Source organism: Astatotilapia calliptera, chromosome 10 (genome assembly GCF_964374335.1).
Source record: "Astatotilapia calliptera chromosome 10, fAstCal68.1, whole genome shotgun sequence".
NCBI lineage: Eukaryota > Metazoa > Chordata > Actinopteri > Cichliformes > Cichlidae > Astatotilapia > Astatotilapia calliptera.
In genome coordinates, this window is record NC_137431.1 from 3,361,868 (window position 1) to 3,376,534 (window position 14,667).

The 14,667-nt window shown below is 41.2% G+C and overlaps 1 protein-coding gene across 3 annotated transcripts; it reads right to left on the reverse strand.

Annotated features, from left to right (window-relative positions):
• Nucleotides 1-817: 817 nt before the first annotated feature.
• On the reverse strand, nucleotides 818-14,216 carry samsn1b (SAM domain, SH3 domain and nuclear localisation signals 1b). Of its 3 annotated transcripts, none has more exons than XM_080306973.1 (15): nucleotides 14,061-14,216; nucleotides 12,845-12,979; nucleotides 12,639-12,682; nucleotides 12,509-12,549; nucleotides 12,312-12,392; nucleotides 11,904-11,980; nucleotides 8,367-8,484; nucleotides 7,898-8,283; nucleotides 4,346-4,423; nucleotides 4,094-4,237; nucleotides 2,586-2,718; nucleotides 2,188-2,339; nucleotides 1,701-1,889; nucleotides 1,443-1,593; nucleotides 818-1,122 (listed from the first exon to the last, which is right to left on the reverse strand). In XM_080306973.1, exons 1-15 carry the CDS (start codon nucleotides 14,082-14,084, stop codon nucleotides 932-934), a joined length of 1,944 nt encoding a protein of 647 aa, XP_080163099.1. In that variant the 5' UTR covers nucleotides 14,085-14,216; the 3' UTR covers nucleotides 818-931. The 3 variants fall into 3 exon arrangements, with proteins under 3 accessions (XP_080163099.1, XP_026038164.2, XP_080163098.1); XM_026182379.2 differs by having other exon boundaries at nucleotides 4,094-4,219; nucleotides 7,898-8,286; XM_080306972.1 differs by having other exon boundaries at nucleotides 7,898-8,286.
• Nucleotides 14,217-14,667: the final 451 nt, after the last annotated feature.

The window sequence follows — 14,667 nt, forward strand, 5'->3', positions numbered from 1 at the left end:
CTCACTCATACTTATAAAGCTGTACAGCTGGATTGTTCCACGACACTTACCTTACTCTGGTTTTATAAGAGGACACAGACTGGAGAGTGGTCTTTACATGTTTCTATTGTAATTCCCCCTCTGAGAGGACTCGGACTTATTTGAAATTGTATATTTTATCCTTGTGTGACAGACAGAATAAGGCACATGTGGAAACCTGTTTCCTTGCTAATCCAATCTGCCTCTGCCTCTTCTGTTACGCCATTATTGGTTTTTTTTCTAGACGTATCAAGTATTATAACTTTCACATGGCTGCCTTTTTGTTAGAATATTTTCATCTTAGTTTTATAATAGGGCAAAATGTTGAAGTGACAACTACAGATTTAGCTACAGGTGAGTTGACTGTTCAATAAAAGTGAGAAATTCTTGAAAAATGATCTGTTTTGTGGATTCTTCTTGAGTGAGACAACAAACTTCCATTTGTGTGTTTTGGGTGCTTGACTGCAACTTTTATTTTTATATGATAGTCATTACGTTAATATCGTGTGATAATTCTGGATTTGTTTTCTGCTGCCTACTGGTTAGAGTTACCAGTATAGGAGGAAGGCACATTTTACATGCATATATACACTTACCAGGCTAAATTTCACATAGTTGTTTACCTTGATTCACAGACCAATAGCCGCTCAGTTTGTTCGTTTTTGCCATTTGCACATTTCATGGAGTGTTTCTCTCTGATTCTGAGTCATTTCCATAAAAATGGTAACTATGGTGAAAAAAATTAAATGGTTTATAAAATGTCTTACTTTAGAAATCAAGCCAACACATAGCGGAGGTATTGGGTCAAAGTGTGCCTTTTATTGTATGTTTCCATGTTTCACAGCTGTGGGAAAAACAAGTCAACAGCAACAGAAGAAATAAAACAAGCATGTCAAGGAATAGTTTTCTCTTATTAAGCCGTCACGTTGGCTGGTAAAGCATGGTCAGAGAGAAAATGAAGGTCTGCTTCCTCTGTGATGCTGTCAGGGCTGTCAGATGGCATGGGGCAGCCAGAGTCTCTGGGGCAGTTACTCACATCTGCCTTCATGTTCTCAGTGGAGCTCTCGGCCTTTTGATCAGCTTCATTCTCCAACTGACAATCAGCTGCAAAGTAGAGAAGACTGCTTGGTCGCACGTACTGCTGCAGAGCTCAATTGACGAGCAGTCGGTAATCATTCAGTCACTTTTATTTCTGTGAATTAGGATCGAACAGGTTATCTGTCTCCTTTATTCTTAGAGCTACTACTCAAAGACCTGTTGTCTTTAATCTCTTTAACTTTGGTACCTTTCCAGTCTCGTCTAGGAAAGGATTAATGTGTCTTGTTCTTTTTCCTTTCTGGATCCAAACATCCCAGCATATTTCTTTGTGGTTCTATTATAGCACATCTGTCCTTCAATGACCTTGTCTGGGGTTCATTACTCACAGCGCAGTTGCTGCAGGGAGTTGACAGCAGCGAGCAGACGCTGCCTGTGCTCTGGATCAGTCACATTCAGCTCCATCAGATGATTCTCCCTCAGCCTCATCAAGTCGTCTACAGTTTGGTAACCACCCAGCTGCAAACATGTGTAATATTCCTGAAAAAGAAAAAATGGTACCATTCAGAAGAAAGCTGAAGGAACAGCTTCCTGTTGGAAGGATGGTTGGGTTACCACTGAAATCAGTTCAAATAAGAGCAAAATACCTCAAGACTGAGACGCTTCAGCACTTCCTGGACAGTTGATTTGTGTCTCACTCTGTGGATTTGTGTTTCCAAGTTCTCCTTCCTCAGTATGTCCACGTAGATGAACTTGAAATTTCCTATTCTCCCATTCAGCATGCCTGTCCATATTCCCATGGAAGGCTTGGTTATGATGTCAATGACATCTCCCACCTGAGTAAAATCATTCCATTTTATTACATTTCTTAATAGATAATAGTACGTATAGAACATTGATAAAGATTCAAACTTTAATCTCAAAGATAAGGGAGCAAGTACACGTTTTGGGCCAATCATTGTTGAGATATTTCAGAAAGGACCAAGGTGATAAAACTGTAGCCAGCATGGCTCAAAATCCAGCAGAGATTGCCCTAAAATTAGCACCTGAATATCAGTCATAACTTAAATCCACAAATATCAAAGATAATATAGTAATATAATAATTTTCCATTTGCTTGCCGTACTTGTTTACCTTGAGTTTGAGGGACTCGGTGTCGTATGGACTTGGCACATACTCTGTATGGACTCTGGCTCTGCCACAAAACTGTCTTGTGCATAGCAGATCGTCCTCTAGCTTCAGACTGTTTCTGTTACTGGAATAGTCTGACCCACTGGTGACTCCACCTGGGAAACAGAACACAAGAGGCTTCAGCAAAGGGCAGCAGAATTAAAATGCTCATCCACATTTCAGTAACACAGCAGCACAAGTGTGAGATGGGGATTCTGTTTTTGATATGTCAGCGGTCAGTGTAGCTGGACAAATTAGTGCATCAGAAGAGGGGTAATAGGATACTCAGAACACAAGGATTGCATAATTCATTGGGTTGTGGTGTGAAGGATGTGCTTGGGTCTGTGCCCAGAGGTGCTTACTTGAGGAGCTTTGTCTGCTGTTGAGGCTGTAGAGGCTTTCCAGAGAGATACTGGACCTATGGTGCGCTTTAGTAATTGGTCTCCCATGGTCAGCATCCGTCTTCTCTGCTTCACCTTTCTGCATGTCTCTGCTCTGCACAGTAAAAACATTCATTCGTGTTGTTATCTCCAATGCAGTATATGCTTTTGGTTCTCTGTCATGTTCTCTGTCGATTTTGTGCCACAGGAATTTTAGGATAAATAAAAGACAAAGCTAACCAAGCAGAAAGCTGAGTCAGGGCCCTAGGCTGCTGTGTTTGATTCCTCATGTGACTGAACAGCTCAGTATCCCAGACACGTCAGCTCCTCTGGCAAGCAAAATACCTAATCCTGCAAACACTGCTTTGCTTTTTATAGCAGAAGTCCAGGAGCTGTGCGGTGAGCTTAATCCCCAACTTCCTGTGCTCAGCTTTTAACATCCTGCTTCTCTTAGTCTGAAATCTAAATGAGTTTGGCTAAACTGTATACTGCACATCATCTTTAAGTGATTTCTTTAAACTGCACTTTTTACAGGGTGCAATGGTTGTACTGCATACATGTCAAAATGATTAAAAAAACAACAAGAATTGGGTACACAAGTGTACATTTTGGGGGATTTTATCTTAATACACATGGTCAAAAATACATATCCATACAACCCCACTAATAGTCAGTTAGTAACCTTTAGCAAGTTCCACCAGATGCTTTTGGTAGCCATCAACAAGCGTCTGAAATAATTTGGCTGGATATTTGAGGTTGTGGTCGGGGCTTGGGGAAAGTCATTGCAGAAGCTTAACTTTAGCCTTTAACCAGTTCTGATGTGAGTTTGGGATCACTGTCTGTTAGAAAACCCAGTTGTGTCAAGTTTCAACCATGTAGCTGCAATTTGTGGTGAAGTTGAAAAATTTTGAGGTACTCCTTGTCCTTTATTATTTCATTTACTTTGTGCATTATACCTGTACTACTGGCAGCCAAACACAGCATAATGCTTGACAGTGGGGACAAAGCCTCATCTTTACACCTCCAAATATACGTCTTATAAGTATCTGGCTCCCAACATGTGCAAATCTACAATTCTCTTTCACACTGTTCTGAGTTTTGGTCAGTTAAATAAGTGCTGTGAAGGTAATCCTAAAGAAACTACCTATAAGTACTGATCACTATGCATTCATCGTGTGTCTATGATCAATGCAAAGAAAAATTCTGGGGCGCTAACAAGAATTTAAGTTCCCTCAGAAGGCTAACCTGGCCCAGCATTGTCCAATCATACTGAGCTGAAAATGTTAGTAATGCTAGCTGATGATAGGATGTCATTTAATGCATTTAAACAGAAAAATTATTTTCATATTGGAGTGTGAAGATGTGTTTCACAGCTGAGCCTGGATAACTAGATCATTTTGGTCCCTCTCCTACTATTGTTTGTTATTTCATTACATGAAGCCATGAACAAATTTCTGCATTAACACAACATTTGCAGATGCATGACTTACAGAGATGATAGTTTGTGTTCCCTCTGGTGAGGCCTCGATGTGTTTCCTGTCACTCTGAGATAGATGTTCCAGCTCTGTCCTCCGCACTCTCGATGTGGTCAGCTCACCGTTCTGCTCCCGCGTTCGCTTGAATAACAAAGCACACTGTAAACAGAAGGATCCAACACAGCTCCTGAAAATAAACATTTAAGAAAGAAAGTTTGAATCCGTAGACGAACGAGCTGGCAGGACGAGGAGGCTGGGCTCTCTTACCAGACAACTTTCATTATCCTGTGGTTTCATTAAAGGCGAGTGCTGTCTTAAGGCTTCAAATCTCTCAAATCTGGTCAACTGTTTGAATAAAAGACAGATTAAAATGTGTGTTTTCTGGTGGGCAACATGAACACCAACAATATAAAACCTGTGTTCTGAATTAGGCTAAACCCTGGAAGCTACACAGCTTGCAGAAATGCTATTTTTGTTGTGGTTGGAGTTTCTTAAATATACATTTTACAAGTTATTAATTACATGTGCTTATTTTTGATCAGCTGCATATATTTTCTAAAGTGTCACTGAAGCTGGTGAAGCATGAAGCAAAGCATCCTTTCTTATACAGGTTGCCCATTAGCATCAGCTTAGCAGTAATTCGGTGCTGCTCTCAGAAATCTGTTACAGTGTGTGTTGGCTAATTTCCCAACAAGGACGTAAACTGAGCCCTCGCTGTCATGCACTGAGTGGTTGGATAAGCACCTCTTAATACCACATACAGGAAACAAGTATAATAAGGCAGATGTTTCTGAAAAGTAAATATCTGCCTCTCCTGACCGTCCTGCTGCTTCATCAGTACTGCTCTCTGAACTATGTGCTCTGATGTATGATGTTGAGTCTGATTTCAGTCAGTAATTTGGCCACATTGGCAAAATTATATTGCTGTAGTCTCGAGAGTCACTCTAACTCAATTCTAAAGAACCACTTGATAATTTAAATGTAGGCTGAAGCCACTGAACAAGATTTGTGGTTACTGTCACAGCCTGAGGTGCTGTGTGGTAGACTTTAAAAATAATTCATTACTAGTTACTTGATTGCATCACGATCTCGAGTCTTCAATGAATGTGTCATTTACCATTATAGATTTTTGGTGTTGGCACAGAGGGAACTGAAAGATATCTGAGAGTGTTTGTAAGTCTGGATGCAAGTTGAAGCTGTTCAAAAAACTCCACTAAGTTGCCAAATTATACGGACAAATTAAGTCTACATAGTCGATGTCTAAAACGAGCACAGGCTAATATCTTGCAGTATTAGAATAGATTAGGTTTACTTAAATGACAACAGACTGTATAAACTGCAGAGTGATAATATTACTTTGATATTGTGAAATTAAGCGTTTCAGTGTACACTACTGATAAAATTGTATGTAATGCTACTATCACATCAATCACAACATGCACATTAACAACAACAAAAATGAATTGTGGAAATCAAAATAGCAGCAAGATTTGCAGGTTTAGGCTTCAGTGGGAGTCAAATGGCAAATCTACCCTACCCACAATGCAGTGCAGCTTTTTCCTGATTACAAACTTAGGCTATGTCCACACGTACACGGGTATTTTTGAAAACAGAGATTTTCTGTTTTCGTTTTAAAAAATAATCCCGTCCACACATAAAGGCAGAAATGAAGGAAAACACTGCTAGGAACATGCCAAAGCAACAGGTGGCGATATATTCCTAACCGTGCAGAAATGTTGGCCAATCAGAAGTTTAGAAGCCTCGGTGGGAAAAAGTAAACAAAGCTGGGGCATAGAAGCAGAACCGAGTCGTATGTGTGGAGGGACAGTAACTGTGTGTGTATATGTAAGCATTTAAACACTGCAGAGAGTAGAATTAACAGTAACAGTATTGTAGAAATTCATTTCACCGAAACAATAACGTGGCGCACTGTGTGACGTCAAAAAAGGCGCACACCTTTGACGCTGCGTTTTCTGCGTTTTTCTCATCCACACGTAAATGCAAAAACGGAGTTTTAAAAAAAAATCCACCCTGGCTGGAGTTTTTAAAAATCTCAGTTTTCAGTGACCAAAAACGCCGTTTACGTGTGGACGAAAGGTGCAAACGCATAGAAAAATCTGCGTTTTCAAAAATACCCGGGTACGTGTGGACGTAGCCTAAATGTGTAAACATTACATTCTGAACCAGCCACTTTCAACACTGTGTGGAATCCCTTCATAGAAACAGTCCATTATTGATTTATTTTAAAAAATTATGATTATGATGTTTTGAAGAGCTAACAAAACATTAATGATAACTGAGGCTGGAAATTAAAACCAGTACTTAAAAACCTCCTGATTTCATTAAAACAATGATGAAACACAAGCGCTAAGCGCTAATTTCAGTTACAGTTCAGTTAGCTTAAATGTTCCCAAAAGAGCCCTGAAGCACATTTAGAACGGTGAGCAGTGTTGCCAACTCCTCAGTAAGGAAAATCGCTATTGGTTGTCCTAAAAGTCGCTAGAAGTTGCCAAATGACGTCATCGCCTAATTTGCATAATTGATCATGCTAATCTAATTGTAACCTTTGTTGTTGGAGAGAGAAATAACATCGTGGAAGAGACATAAAGTGAGTAAAAAACGTCCTAAATGCATTTAGAGTTTATTTAGAACTACAAATTAAATTTCTTTTAGCAATTATTGTTTTTTTTAATGTCACAATTCCAACCCTGCTCCTTTACCCGGGCTTGGACCGGCAAGTGACCCGAAATAGACACTCTGGTGGAGTTACTTTGTGTGTGTGTTTATAAGTAGTTTTAAACCTTGTGATCCACAAAACAGCATAAGAGTAAAAGAAGAACTGACTGCGTTACAGCACCCGCTGCTTGTTGAGAGTAAAAGCGATACGAGCTTTCATGTCTTTTTTTAGCGACTTTCTTTAGAAAAAAAGTCGCTAAGGGGTCTGAAAACTCGCTAAATATAGCGACAAAGTCGCTAAGTTGGCAACACTGATGGCGAGCCCTGAAAAGCACAGAATAATGATACTTAGGAGAGCTGGGAGGAGGAAGTAGGTATCTTGGATTGGTTTGCTCATTCAAACAGAAAGTTTCATTGGCTGACAGGAAGACATAACTCCATCAGTGTATCTTGATGCATGCTCAATCATCCAGGTAAGGACATCACAATTATGGGGATTTGGGGGGTTTCCAAAAATATAAAAAAGAAAAAGAGATTTAAATTCATAATCATTTGGGGAAAATTACATTTGATAAAAAAAATTCTGCCAGTCTGGTAAATACTTGTACCACTGTAAGCTACTAGTTAGTTTAGCATAAAGTAATGGAACAGGGAAACTGCTTTATTATACCATATGCTCCCAAATAATCTGGTATAAGGACTTTAAAACACAACTTGTTGTTATTTTTATGGATTTAATTTAAAAAAAAAAACATTATGCTTTAAGTTAACAATTATTACAAATTATTAATAAAGTTAATGATGCACCAATGTTCTCAGCTAACGAGTTGCCAGGAGGTAAATAAGCCGACCTTCTAAAGTGTTGCATTGAATTGGATAAATTACTCTAGACTTTCCTAAAGAGCTTTTGGTCAAGTTTCAAGTCTTATTAAATGCAAGTTGATGTTCATTGTGTAAATTATGGTCTGGATATGATAGTATATAATTTAGGACATGGCATTTGACTACGAGCCGTAATATCCTGGCCCATATCACAGATACTCCCAATCAAATGTTGTTAGTTCCTGATTTACAGCTTTTTTTTCTCTCATTTGCTTAGAAGCTTCACTGATGGATGGTAATAATGACAAGGTTATAACTTACAGTGTTTTGGTAGAGATGCAAATCTGTGATGGAGCGGATCATTTGGGGAGGAGACAGACCCGACTGTTTTCTATCCAGCTCTGTCCAGTGTACGAGGGTCTCAAAACGATCCCATTCTGTGGTCTGTGGCAGCTCACAAAGTCCATGTCGAGGTTGGTAGCAAGTCTGAGAGAAGAAAGTCTGTGGATAGTCAAAAGGGCTCCACAGGTAATTTCCAACCCTTGTGCTCCAAGCTTCATCCTCCTCTGGATCTTTATGGAGATTCCTGGCGTGTTGCTGTAACAGCTGCTGTGGCAGCGGAGCAGTTTTGGAGAGCCTCCTCTCAGTCTTCCTCCTCCGGCCGATGCAGGTTAGGACTGAGTTGTTGTTGCTCACAATTTCTGCATCTGCTACATGAGATCACCAGATATTGCATGTATTATAAACAGATTCATTGAAAAACTGGAAAGCATCCTCACGAGTAGCTCACCGTTACTCTTAGATGTGCTCTTTCCCTTTCCACTTCTTGCTTGCACAAAATTTTGTAATTTCCTTAGTCTTGCTGTAGTTTTTATTGATTCCAATGCATCAGCTGATGTCTTACTCTCCTAGATTAAAGCAAATAAAAACAAATGCATACATTCAGTGCAGTGTACAAATATTCAACACCAACCATGTCTCCAGAACAGATAGAACAACACTAAATACTAGAGTAATAGGGTTTTTAGTTTTATGAGGTCTTCCACCTTACTGCCAGTAAAGTATAATACTTTCTATGTTTAACATAAAGTCTATGCCAGGGTGCTGGAAAGGAGAGTTCGTCCGTTGGTCGAACCTCGGATACAGGAGGAACAATGCGGTTTTCGTCCTGGTCGCGGAACACTGGACCAGCTCTTTATCCTCTCCAGGATACTTGAGGGTGCATGGGAGTTTGCCCAACCAGTCTACATGTGTTTTGTGGACTTGGAGAAGGCATTCGACCGTGTCCCTCGGGGTGTCCTGTGGGAGGTGTTGCGGGAATATGGGGTGTCTGGCCCATTGCTACGGGCCATTCGATCCCTATACAACCGTTGCAAGAGCTTGGTTCGCATTGCCGGCAATAAGTCGGACTCGTTCCCGGTGGGTGATGGGCTCCGCCAGGGCTGCCCTTTGTCTCCGGTTCTGTTCATAATTTTTATGGACAGGATTTCTAGGTGCAGCCAAGTGGCGGAGGGCTTTCGCTTTGGTGGCCTCAGAATCTCATCTCTGATTTTTGCAGACGATGTGGTTCTGTTGGCTTCATCGGGTGAGGGCCTCCAGCTCGCACTGGAGCGGTTCGCAGCTGAGTGTGAAGCAGCGGGAATGAGGATCAGCACCTCCAAATCTGAGGCCATGGTTCTCAGCCGGAAAAGGGTGGAGTGCCCACTCCGGGTCGGGGATGAGTTCCTGCCCCAAGTGGAGGAGTTCAAGTATCTCGGGGTCTTGTTCTCGAGTGATGGGAGAAGGGAGCCGGAGATCGACAGACGGATTGGGGCTGCAGCTGCAGTAATGCGGACGCTGCACCGGTCCGTCGTGGTGAAGAGGGAGCTGAGTGTAAAAGCGAAGCTCTCAATTTACCGGTCGATCTACGTCCCTACCCTCACCTATGGCCACGAGCTGTGGGTAGTGACCGAAAGAATGAGATCGCGGATACAAGCGGCAGAAATGAGCTTCCTCCGAAGGGTGGCTGGCCTCTCCCTTAGAGATAGGGTGAGAAGTTCGGCCATCCGGGAGGGGCTCAGAGTAGAGCAGCTGCTGCTCCACATCGAAAGGAGCCAGCTGAGGTGGTTCGGGCATCTGACAAGGATGCCCCCTGGGCGCCTCCTGGGTGAGGTGTTCCAGGCATGTCCCACCGGGAGGAGGCCCCGGGGCAGACCCAGGACACGCTGGAGAGATTATATCTCTCGGCTGGCCTGGGAACGCCTTGGTATTCCCCCGGATAAGCTGGAGGAGGTGGCTGGGGAGAGGGAGGTCTGGGCCTCTTTGCTTAGGCTGCTGCCCCCGCGACCCGGCCCCGGATAAAGCGGATGAAGATGGATGGATGGATGGATGGATGTTTAACAATGATTTACTTCATGCTAAACGACTGCTGCCGAACCTATTCATGTTAATTTTCGAATCATACTAAGAAGATTAAAATCTGTGGCCCACATTGTAATTTGTTTCAGTACAGCTTTGATTTGAATCCACTATATACAGTTTAGTCAACTATATTTATAGCACATATAGGTAATATATATCATATCTCTACACTGGATCAATGGATCCCACCTGCCTGGCTTTCCTGACAGCCTCAGGATTTTCTCAGCTGTTCCCCAGCACTATGATTATAAGACATGACAGCGTGGCTGGTAGTGTTTCTAGTTTGTAGAAACACTACCAGCTGCATCGTGGAATATGTCTAGAAACCTACTGTACCATAAACCACTACTGTTCCTCCAAATGAAAGCGACATCTGTGTTAAAGCACCTTTTTTGCATTGAATTGCTGGTACACCTGACATTCAGTTTGAGGCTACATCTCATTCCCACAAACAACTACAGGGCTTGAGATCATTCCAGTGATCTTGGTATGCTCATTTTATACCGCAGCCAAACTGCTGCTTCCTCACATCTGCCCAAAACAAGGAAAAAACAGTCAGAGCTGGTCAGACTAGTGTGCAGGTGTGACTGCACCAACTGCATGTCCCGTTTCCAGGTTTTCAATTTTTGCAAAATGTGATATTTTGACTCGCTACTGCTTATGTGAAAGTGAGATCTAACTGAGGCTCATTCATTAGACTTTGTCCCATTAAACCTCGGGGTGACACTCTTTAATAACCGTTATAAATATGTGTATATTTTTTACTGGTACTAATTACACAAAATGTAAGGTATTATTTGGATGATATTGTAAATTTACAACTGGTTTATAAAGATGACTGGTTGGGGGTCATCTGCCTGAGCCTGGTTCTGCCGGAGGTTTCTTCCTGTTCAAAGGGAGTGTTTCCTTCCTTCTGTCACCAGGTACGTGCTCATAGGTGGGGATCTTTATTATAAGGTGTTACAATCTTCTGGATTAATTAAATCTAAAGACTACTTTGTCATGTTGCAGTTACAGTCACTTAAAGCACTGAAGGGACAAAAACTCCATAGGTTGGTAACCACTGGAACAACTGCTAAAGTAAAAGATCCGAGCATTTCCTGCCTACGTTCCAGTTATATCATTCAAAAAGTGTAGCCGTGGTGTACACAGGTCTCTTTTGATGCATATGCTGCCTCATTGTGTATTTGTTTTTTCTGTGATGTTAGCAATGTTCCATGCTCCACTACTTTATCAGCAGCTGGCATGAAATGCGGTAAACGGTATCAAATTCAGGTGTTCTAAAGACCTCGGGGAAGATATAAAAGGTCCTTATAAAGGAGATTAAAGATTACAGAGCAGATTACAGTGGACTCTGTATCTGATTTGGTTGACATACATTTGACCTCTCAGAGATTTTTTTGAGATGTTGAGTTCTTACCTCCATCCGAACCTACGAAGCGTATCTTTTGTTATAATTTAATTATTATCTGACAGATGTATTATATTCTTATATCTTTATTGGTACTTGACACTGTTTTTATCGAATCCCGCTTTTTCCTTGGTTACATAAGCAGAGCGTGGATCGTGAGCAAGGATAAACATGCACAGTCGTTTTGCTCACATGCACACATGGCAAGTGCACAAACATCCAGGAATGCCAGGTATTTGTAAGCCTGTCTGGCACTCGCATCCATGTGGGTACAGGATTACGAGACCTTTAACTCTGCCATCTGCACGGCTTTGCAAATAACTATCATTTGTGGTGCTAAAGTGATTGCCTCCTTATCAGAAGACGAGTGTGAGAGTCCCTATTATACAACGTACTGCCCTGTGTGCTCTGGCTCCATTTCAAAATGTAATCATTATAGAGAGACTACAGAGTTGTGTTTTCATGGCTTTTGTCTTATACTCATCATAAATGTGCTGTAAAGTGATGTGGTTGTACCTGAGTAGTCTGTGTCCTGTCAGACCTCACATCCTTCACTTTGTCTTCTGTTGTCAGTTTGCTGCTGTCACACATCTCTGCAGGATCAATCCACATATTGCATAATAATTTATTCACCTTAATTTGTATGAAGTCCAACAATCAAGTGAGTAATGCAGTTTAACAAATTGCTTTTCATCATACATATCGAAGAGGAGCTGATTCTCCTTACTTTGCTATTTTACCCCAGCCATTGCTGCCAGTGGTAAATTCTCCTGTAATGCATCAGCTGTTTGGTAAACCTCACTGGACTTCTGGTTTCTGCTAAGTGCTATGTTTTAGGCGATGTGCACACACACACACACACACACACACGCACACACACACACACACACACATATATACATATTTTTTTTTCTTTTTTTGTACCTTTTTCTTGGACTTTCATTTGATGAAACAAGTCCTTCTTGTCACCACATGACAACCAGCAGGTATGATGAATGTCTGTTTCTGCAACACACGGGGTGGAGAGGGAAGAAGCTGTCACATTGTAGCCATATAGAAAGGTACAGCTACGATTAGAAATAGAAATGTGAACATCTGAGACGTGATCGTTTTGCACCAACCTAACATTTCATTGTCCAAGGCTGATTTTGGCACGCATGATCTAAAATCACAAGTAAATAATTATTGCCTGAATGAAATTGAAAATTGAGATAAACTCAAGATGATAATAAAAATATATGTAAAACTCACCTTTTGCTCTCTCTTTTAAACTTCATCTTTCCCAGGGGTCGGTTCTTGGTAAAACAAAGAACACAACTTTTAGTAAGCAAATGTGCACAAAAATTGTGAACACACTTATTCCATGTGTTTTGCATTGTGTGTTTATAAGTTAAATGTAACAGTGAACGTTTGAGTATTTGATTACGTCTATAAAAGCTCAGAGGCAGCAGACTTACGGAAGTAATTGAAGGATCTGAGCCGCCCCAGTCAGCATTGCGCCTCAGAAGAACAGGACTGCAGTGGTACTTGGGCAGGACTTCCTTGAGCTTTTGGTTGTTTGCTGGTTCATACATGCTTTCTGTGGAGCCCTCCTAAACAGAAAGCCAGCACGCATGTTGTTAAGTACTGTAGTATTTGACCCACCTAAGAACTTTAATAATAATCAGGACAAGTTCATAATCAGTCACAAGGCTAACAAATAGAGACAGACAACCATTCCCACTCACAGTCAGTTTAGAATCACCAGTTAACCTGTCTCAGTCATTGTCTTTGGATTGTAGGAGGAAACTGGAAACCCAGAGAGAGAGAATACAGGCCCCAGGCGGGATTTGAACCTTTTTTGTGTACGCAGGTTAGCACGGGGCTTCCTCTTTTTGCTACAGGCTATGCAAAAACCACTCGTATTAATTCAAACAAAATTCAGTCGTGGATACAAATGTTGGTGGCCGTTACGTTATGTACGGGCTCACTTAAAAAATAAAAATAAATAAATGGGGAACACGACATTACATTCCCAGAGAGATGATGAAATGAAAATATTATATTGGAAAATCAAACAGCTGCTCCCTGTGTGCTGATGTCTGTTTAGTTCAGACTGACCCACCTGTTAAGGCAACAATAGGATATATGCAGACATATACGCACTAATCATTCATTATAATAAGATAATACAACATTTGAAAAAAGTCATCTACAGATAGAGTTACTGCCCCCTCGGTGTGTGAGATCAGCTACACCATATAATGTTCCCACTCATGAAGGTCTCACTTCCAACAACAAATAAAATTTGACACATGATGATTTCCCTGCTCCTTAATATTAATATTTATTTTATATGAAACATCAAGACCAACTATAAGCTCATCTGTTGATATGATAATCAATTCTCTAACGCTGTTGTAATAATGGAATCATTTATCCAACAAAATGCACAAAATGCAGGAAATAGAAGGATAGTAAAGAAGAAAAAGACTGCATCAAAGAAATCGGAACGAATCTTGGAGGAAAGTTGTTTGCTGTATTGTCTCATCCCGCAGAGAGACCTGTCAACAATAATAACATCAGCAGTGTCTCCCATAAGAGTACCATGACTTTCCTCTGTTCACCAGTTCCTTTAAGTGTCTCCTCACAGGCTAACCTCAAGTTTAGAGCAGTTCAAAAGATGAATCTTACCAGTGTGAAGCAGAACAGGTTCATGGCTGATGGTCTGGGTCGAAGACAACGAAACCAAGTGGAGACAGGCTTAGCCTCCGGGTCACGTAAGCGCACTTTCACGCGCCATCCTCCATCTCAAACCCACACAAGCACCCTACCACACCCCCGTGATGCAAAGGCTCACGCAGCCCCTGTGCTGTCTCCAGCCTGTGGCCTATTCCTAGAGTCAAATCCCTCACCTAATCCAATAGATGCAGTGAGCCGTTACTGTCCAACGCTGGCCTCAGAAAGCATCAGGACACCTATAGCAAGAAGACAATAAACCACACAGGCTGCCTTTGTTTTGCTCGTGTCTAAAATGATTATGATAATGACTTCATGGAGATTATGTAATCGCTGAGTGAGGTTAAACTTCCAGTGACCTTTTTTACTCAGTTAAAAAGTGTTTTGGATGTAATTCAGGGAGAATATCAGGATTTATCGCATTATCAAATGTGTCTTTATGTCTGCACACATGCTGAAGTCAAGCATGCTTTACACAGATGATAATCACTTAGGTAATACTTTAACCTTGTGTTACTCAAGTACGCAGCTACAATTTTATTTTGATTTTATTGTACTCTGT

Coding starts and splice junctions, on each gene's coding strand:
- samsn1b (XM_080306972.1), bottom strand. CDS start 14,084: ATGAACCTGTTCTGCTTCACACTG. Junction 12,393..12,508: donor CTTGGACAATGAAATGTTAG/GTTGGTGCAAAA, acceptor CGTGTGTTGCAG/AAACAGACATTCATCATACC. Junction 1,123..1,442: donor CTCCCTGCAGCAACTGCGCT/GTGAGTAATGAA, acceptor TCTACTTTGCAG/CTGATTGTCAGTTGGAGAAT.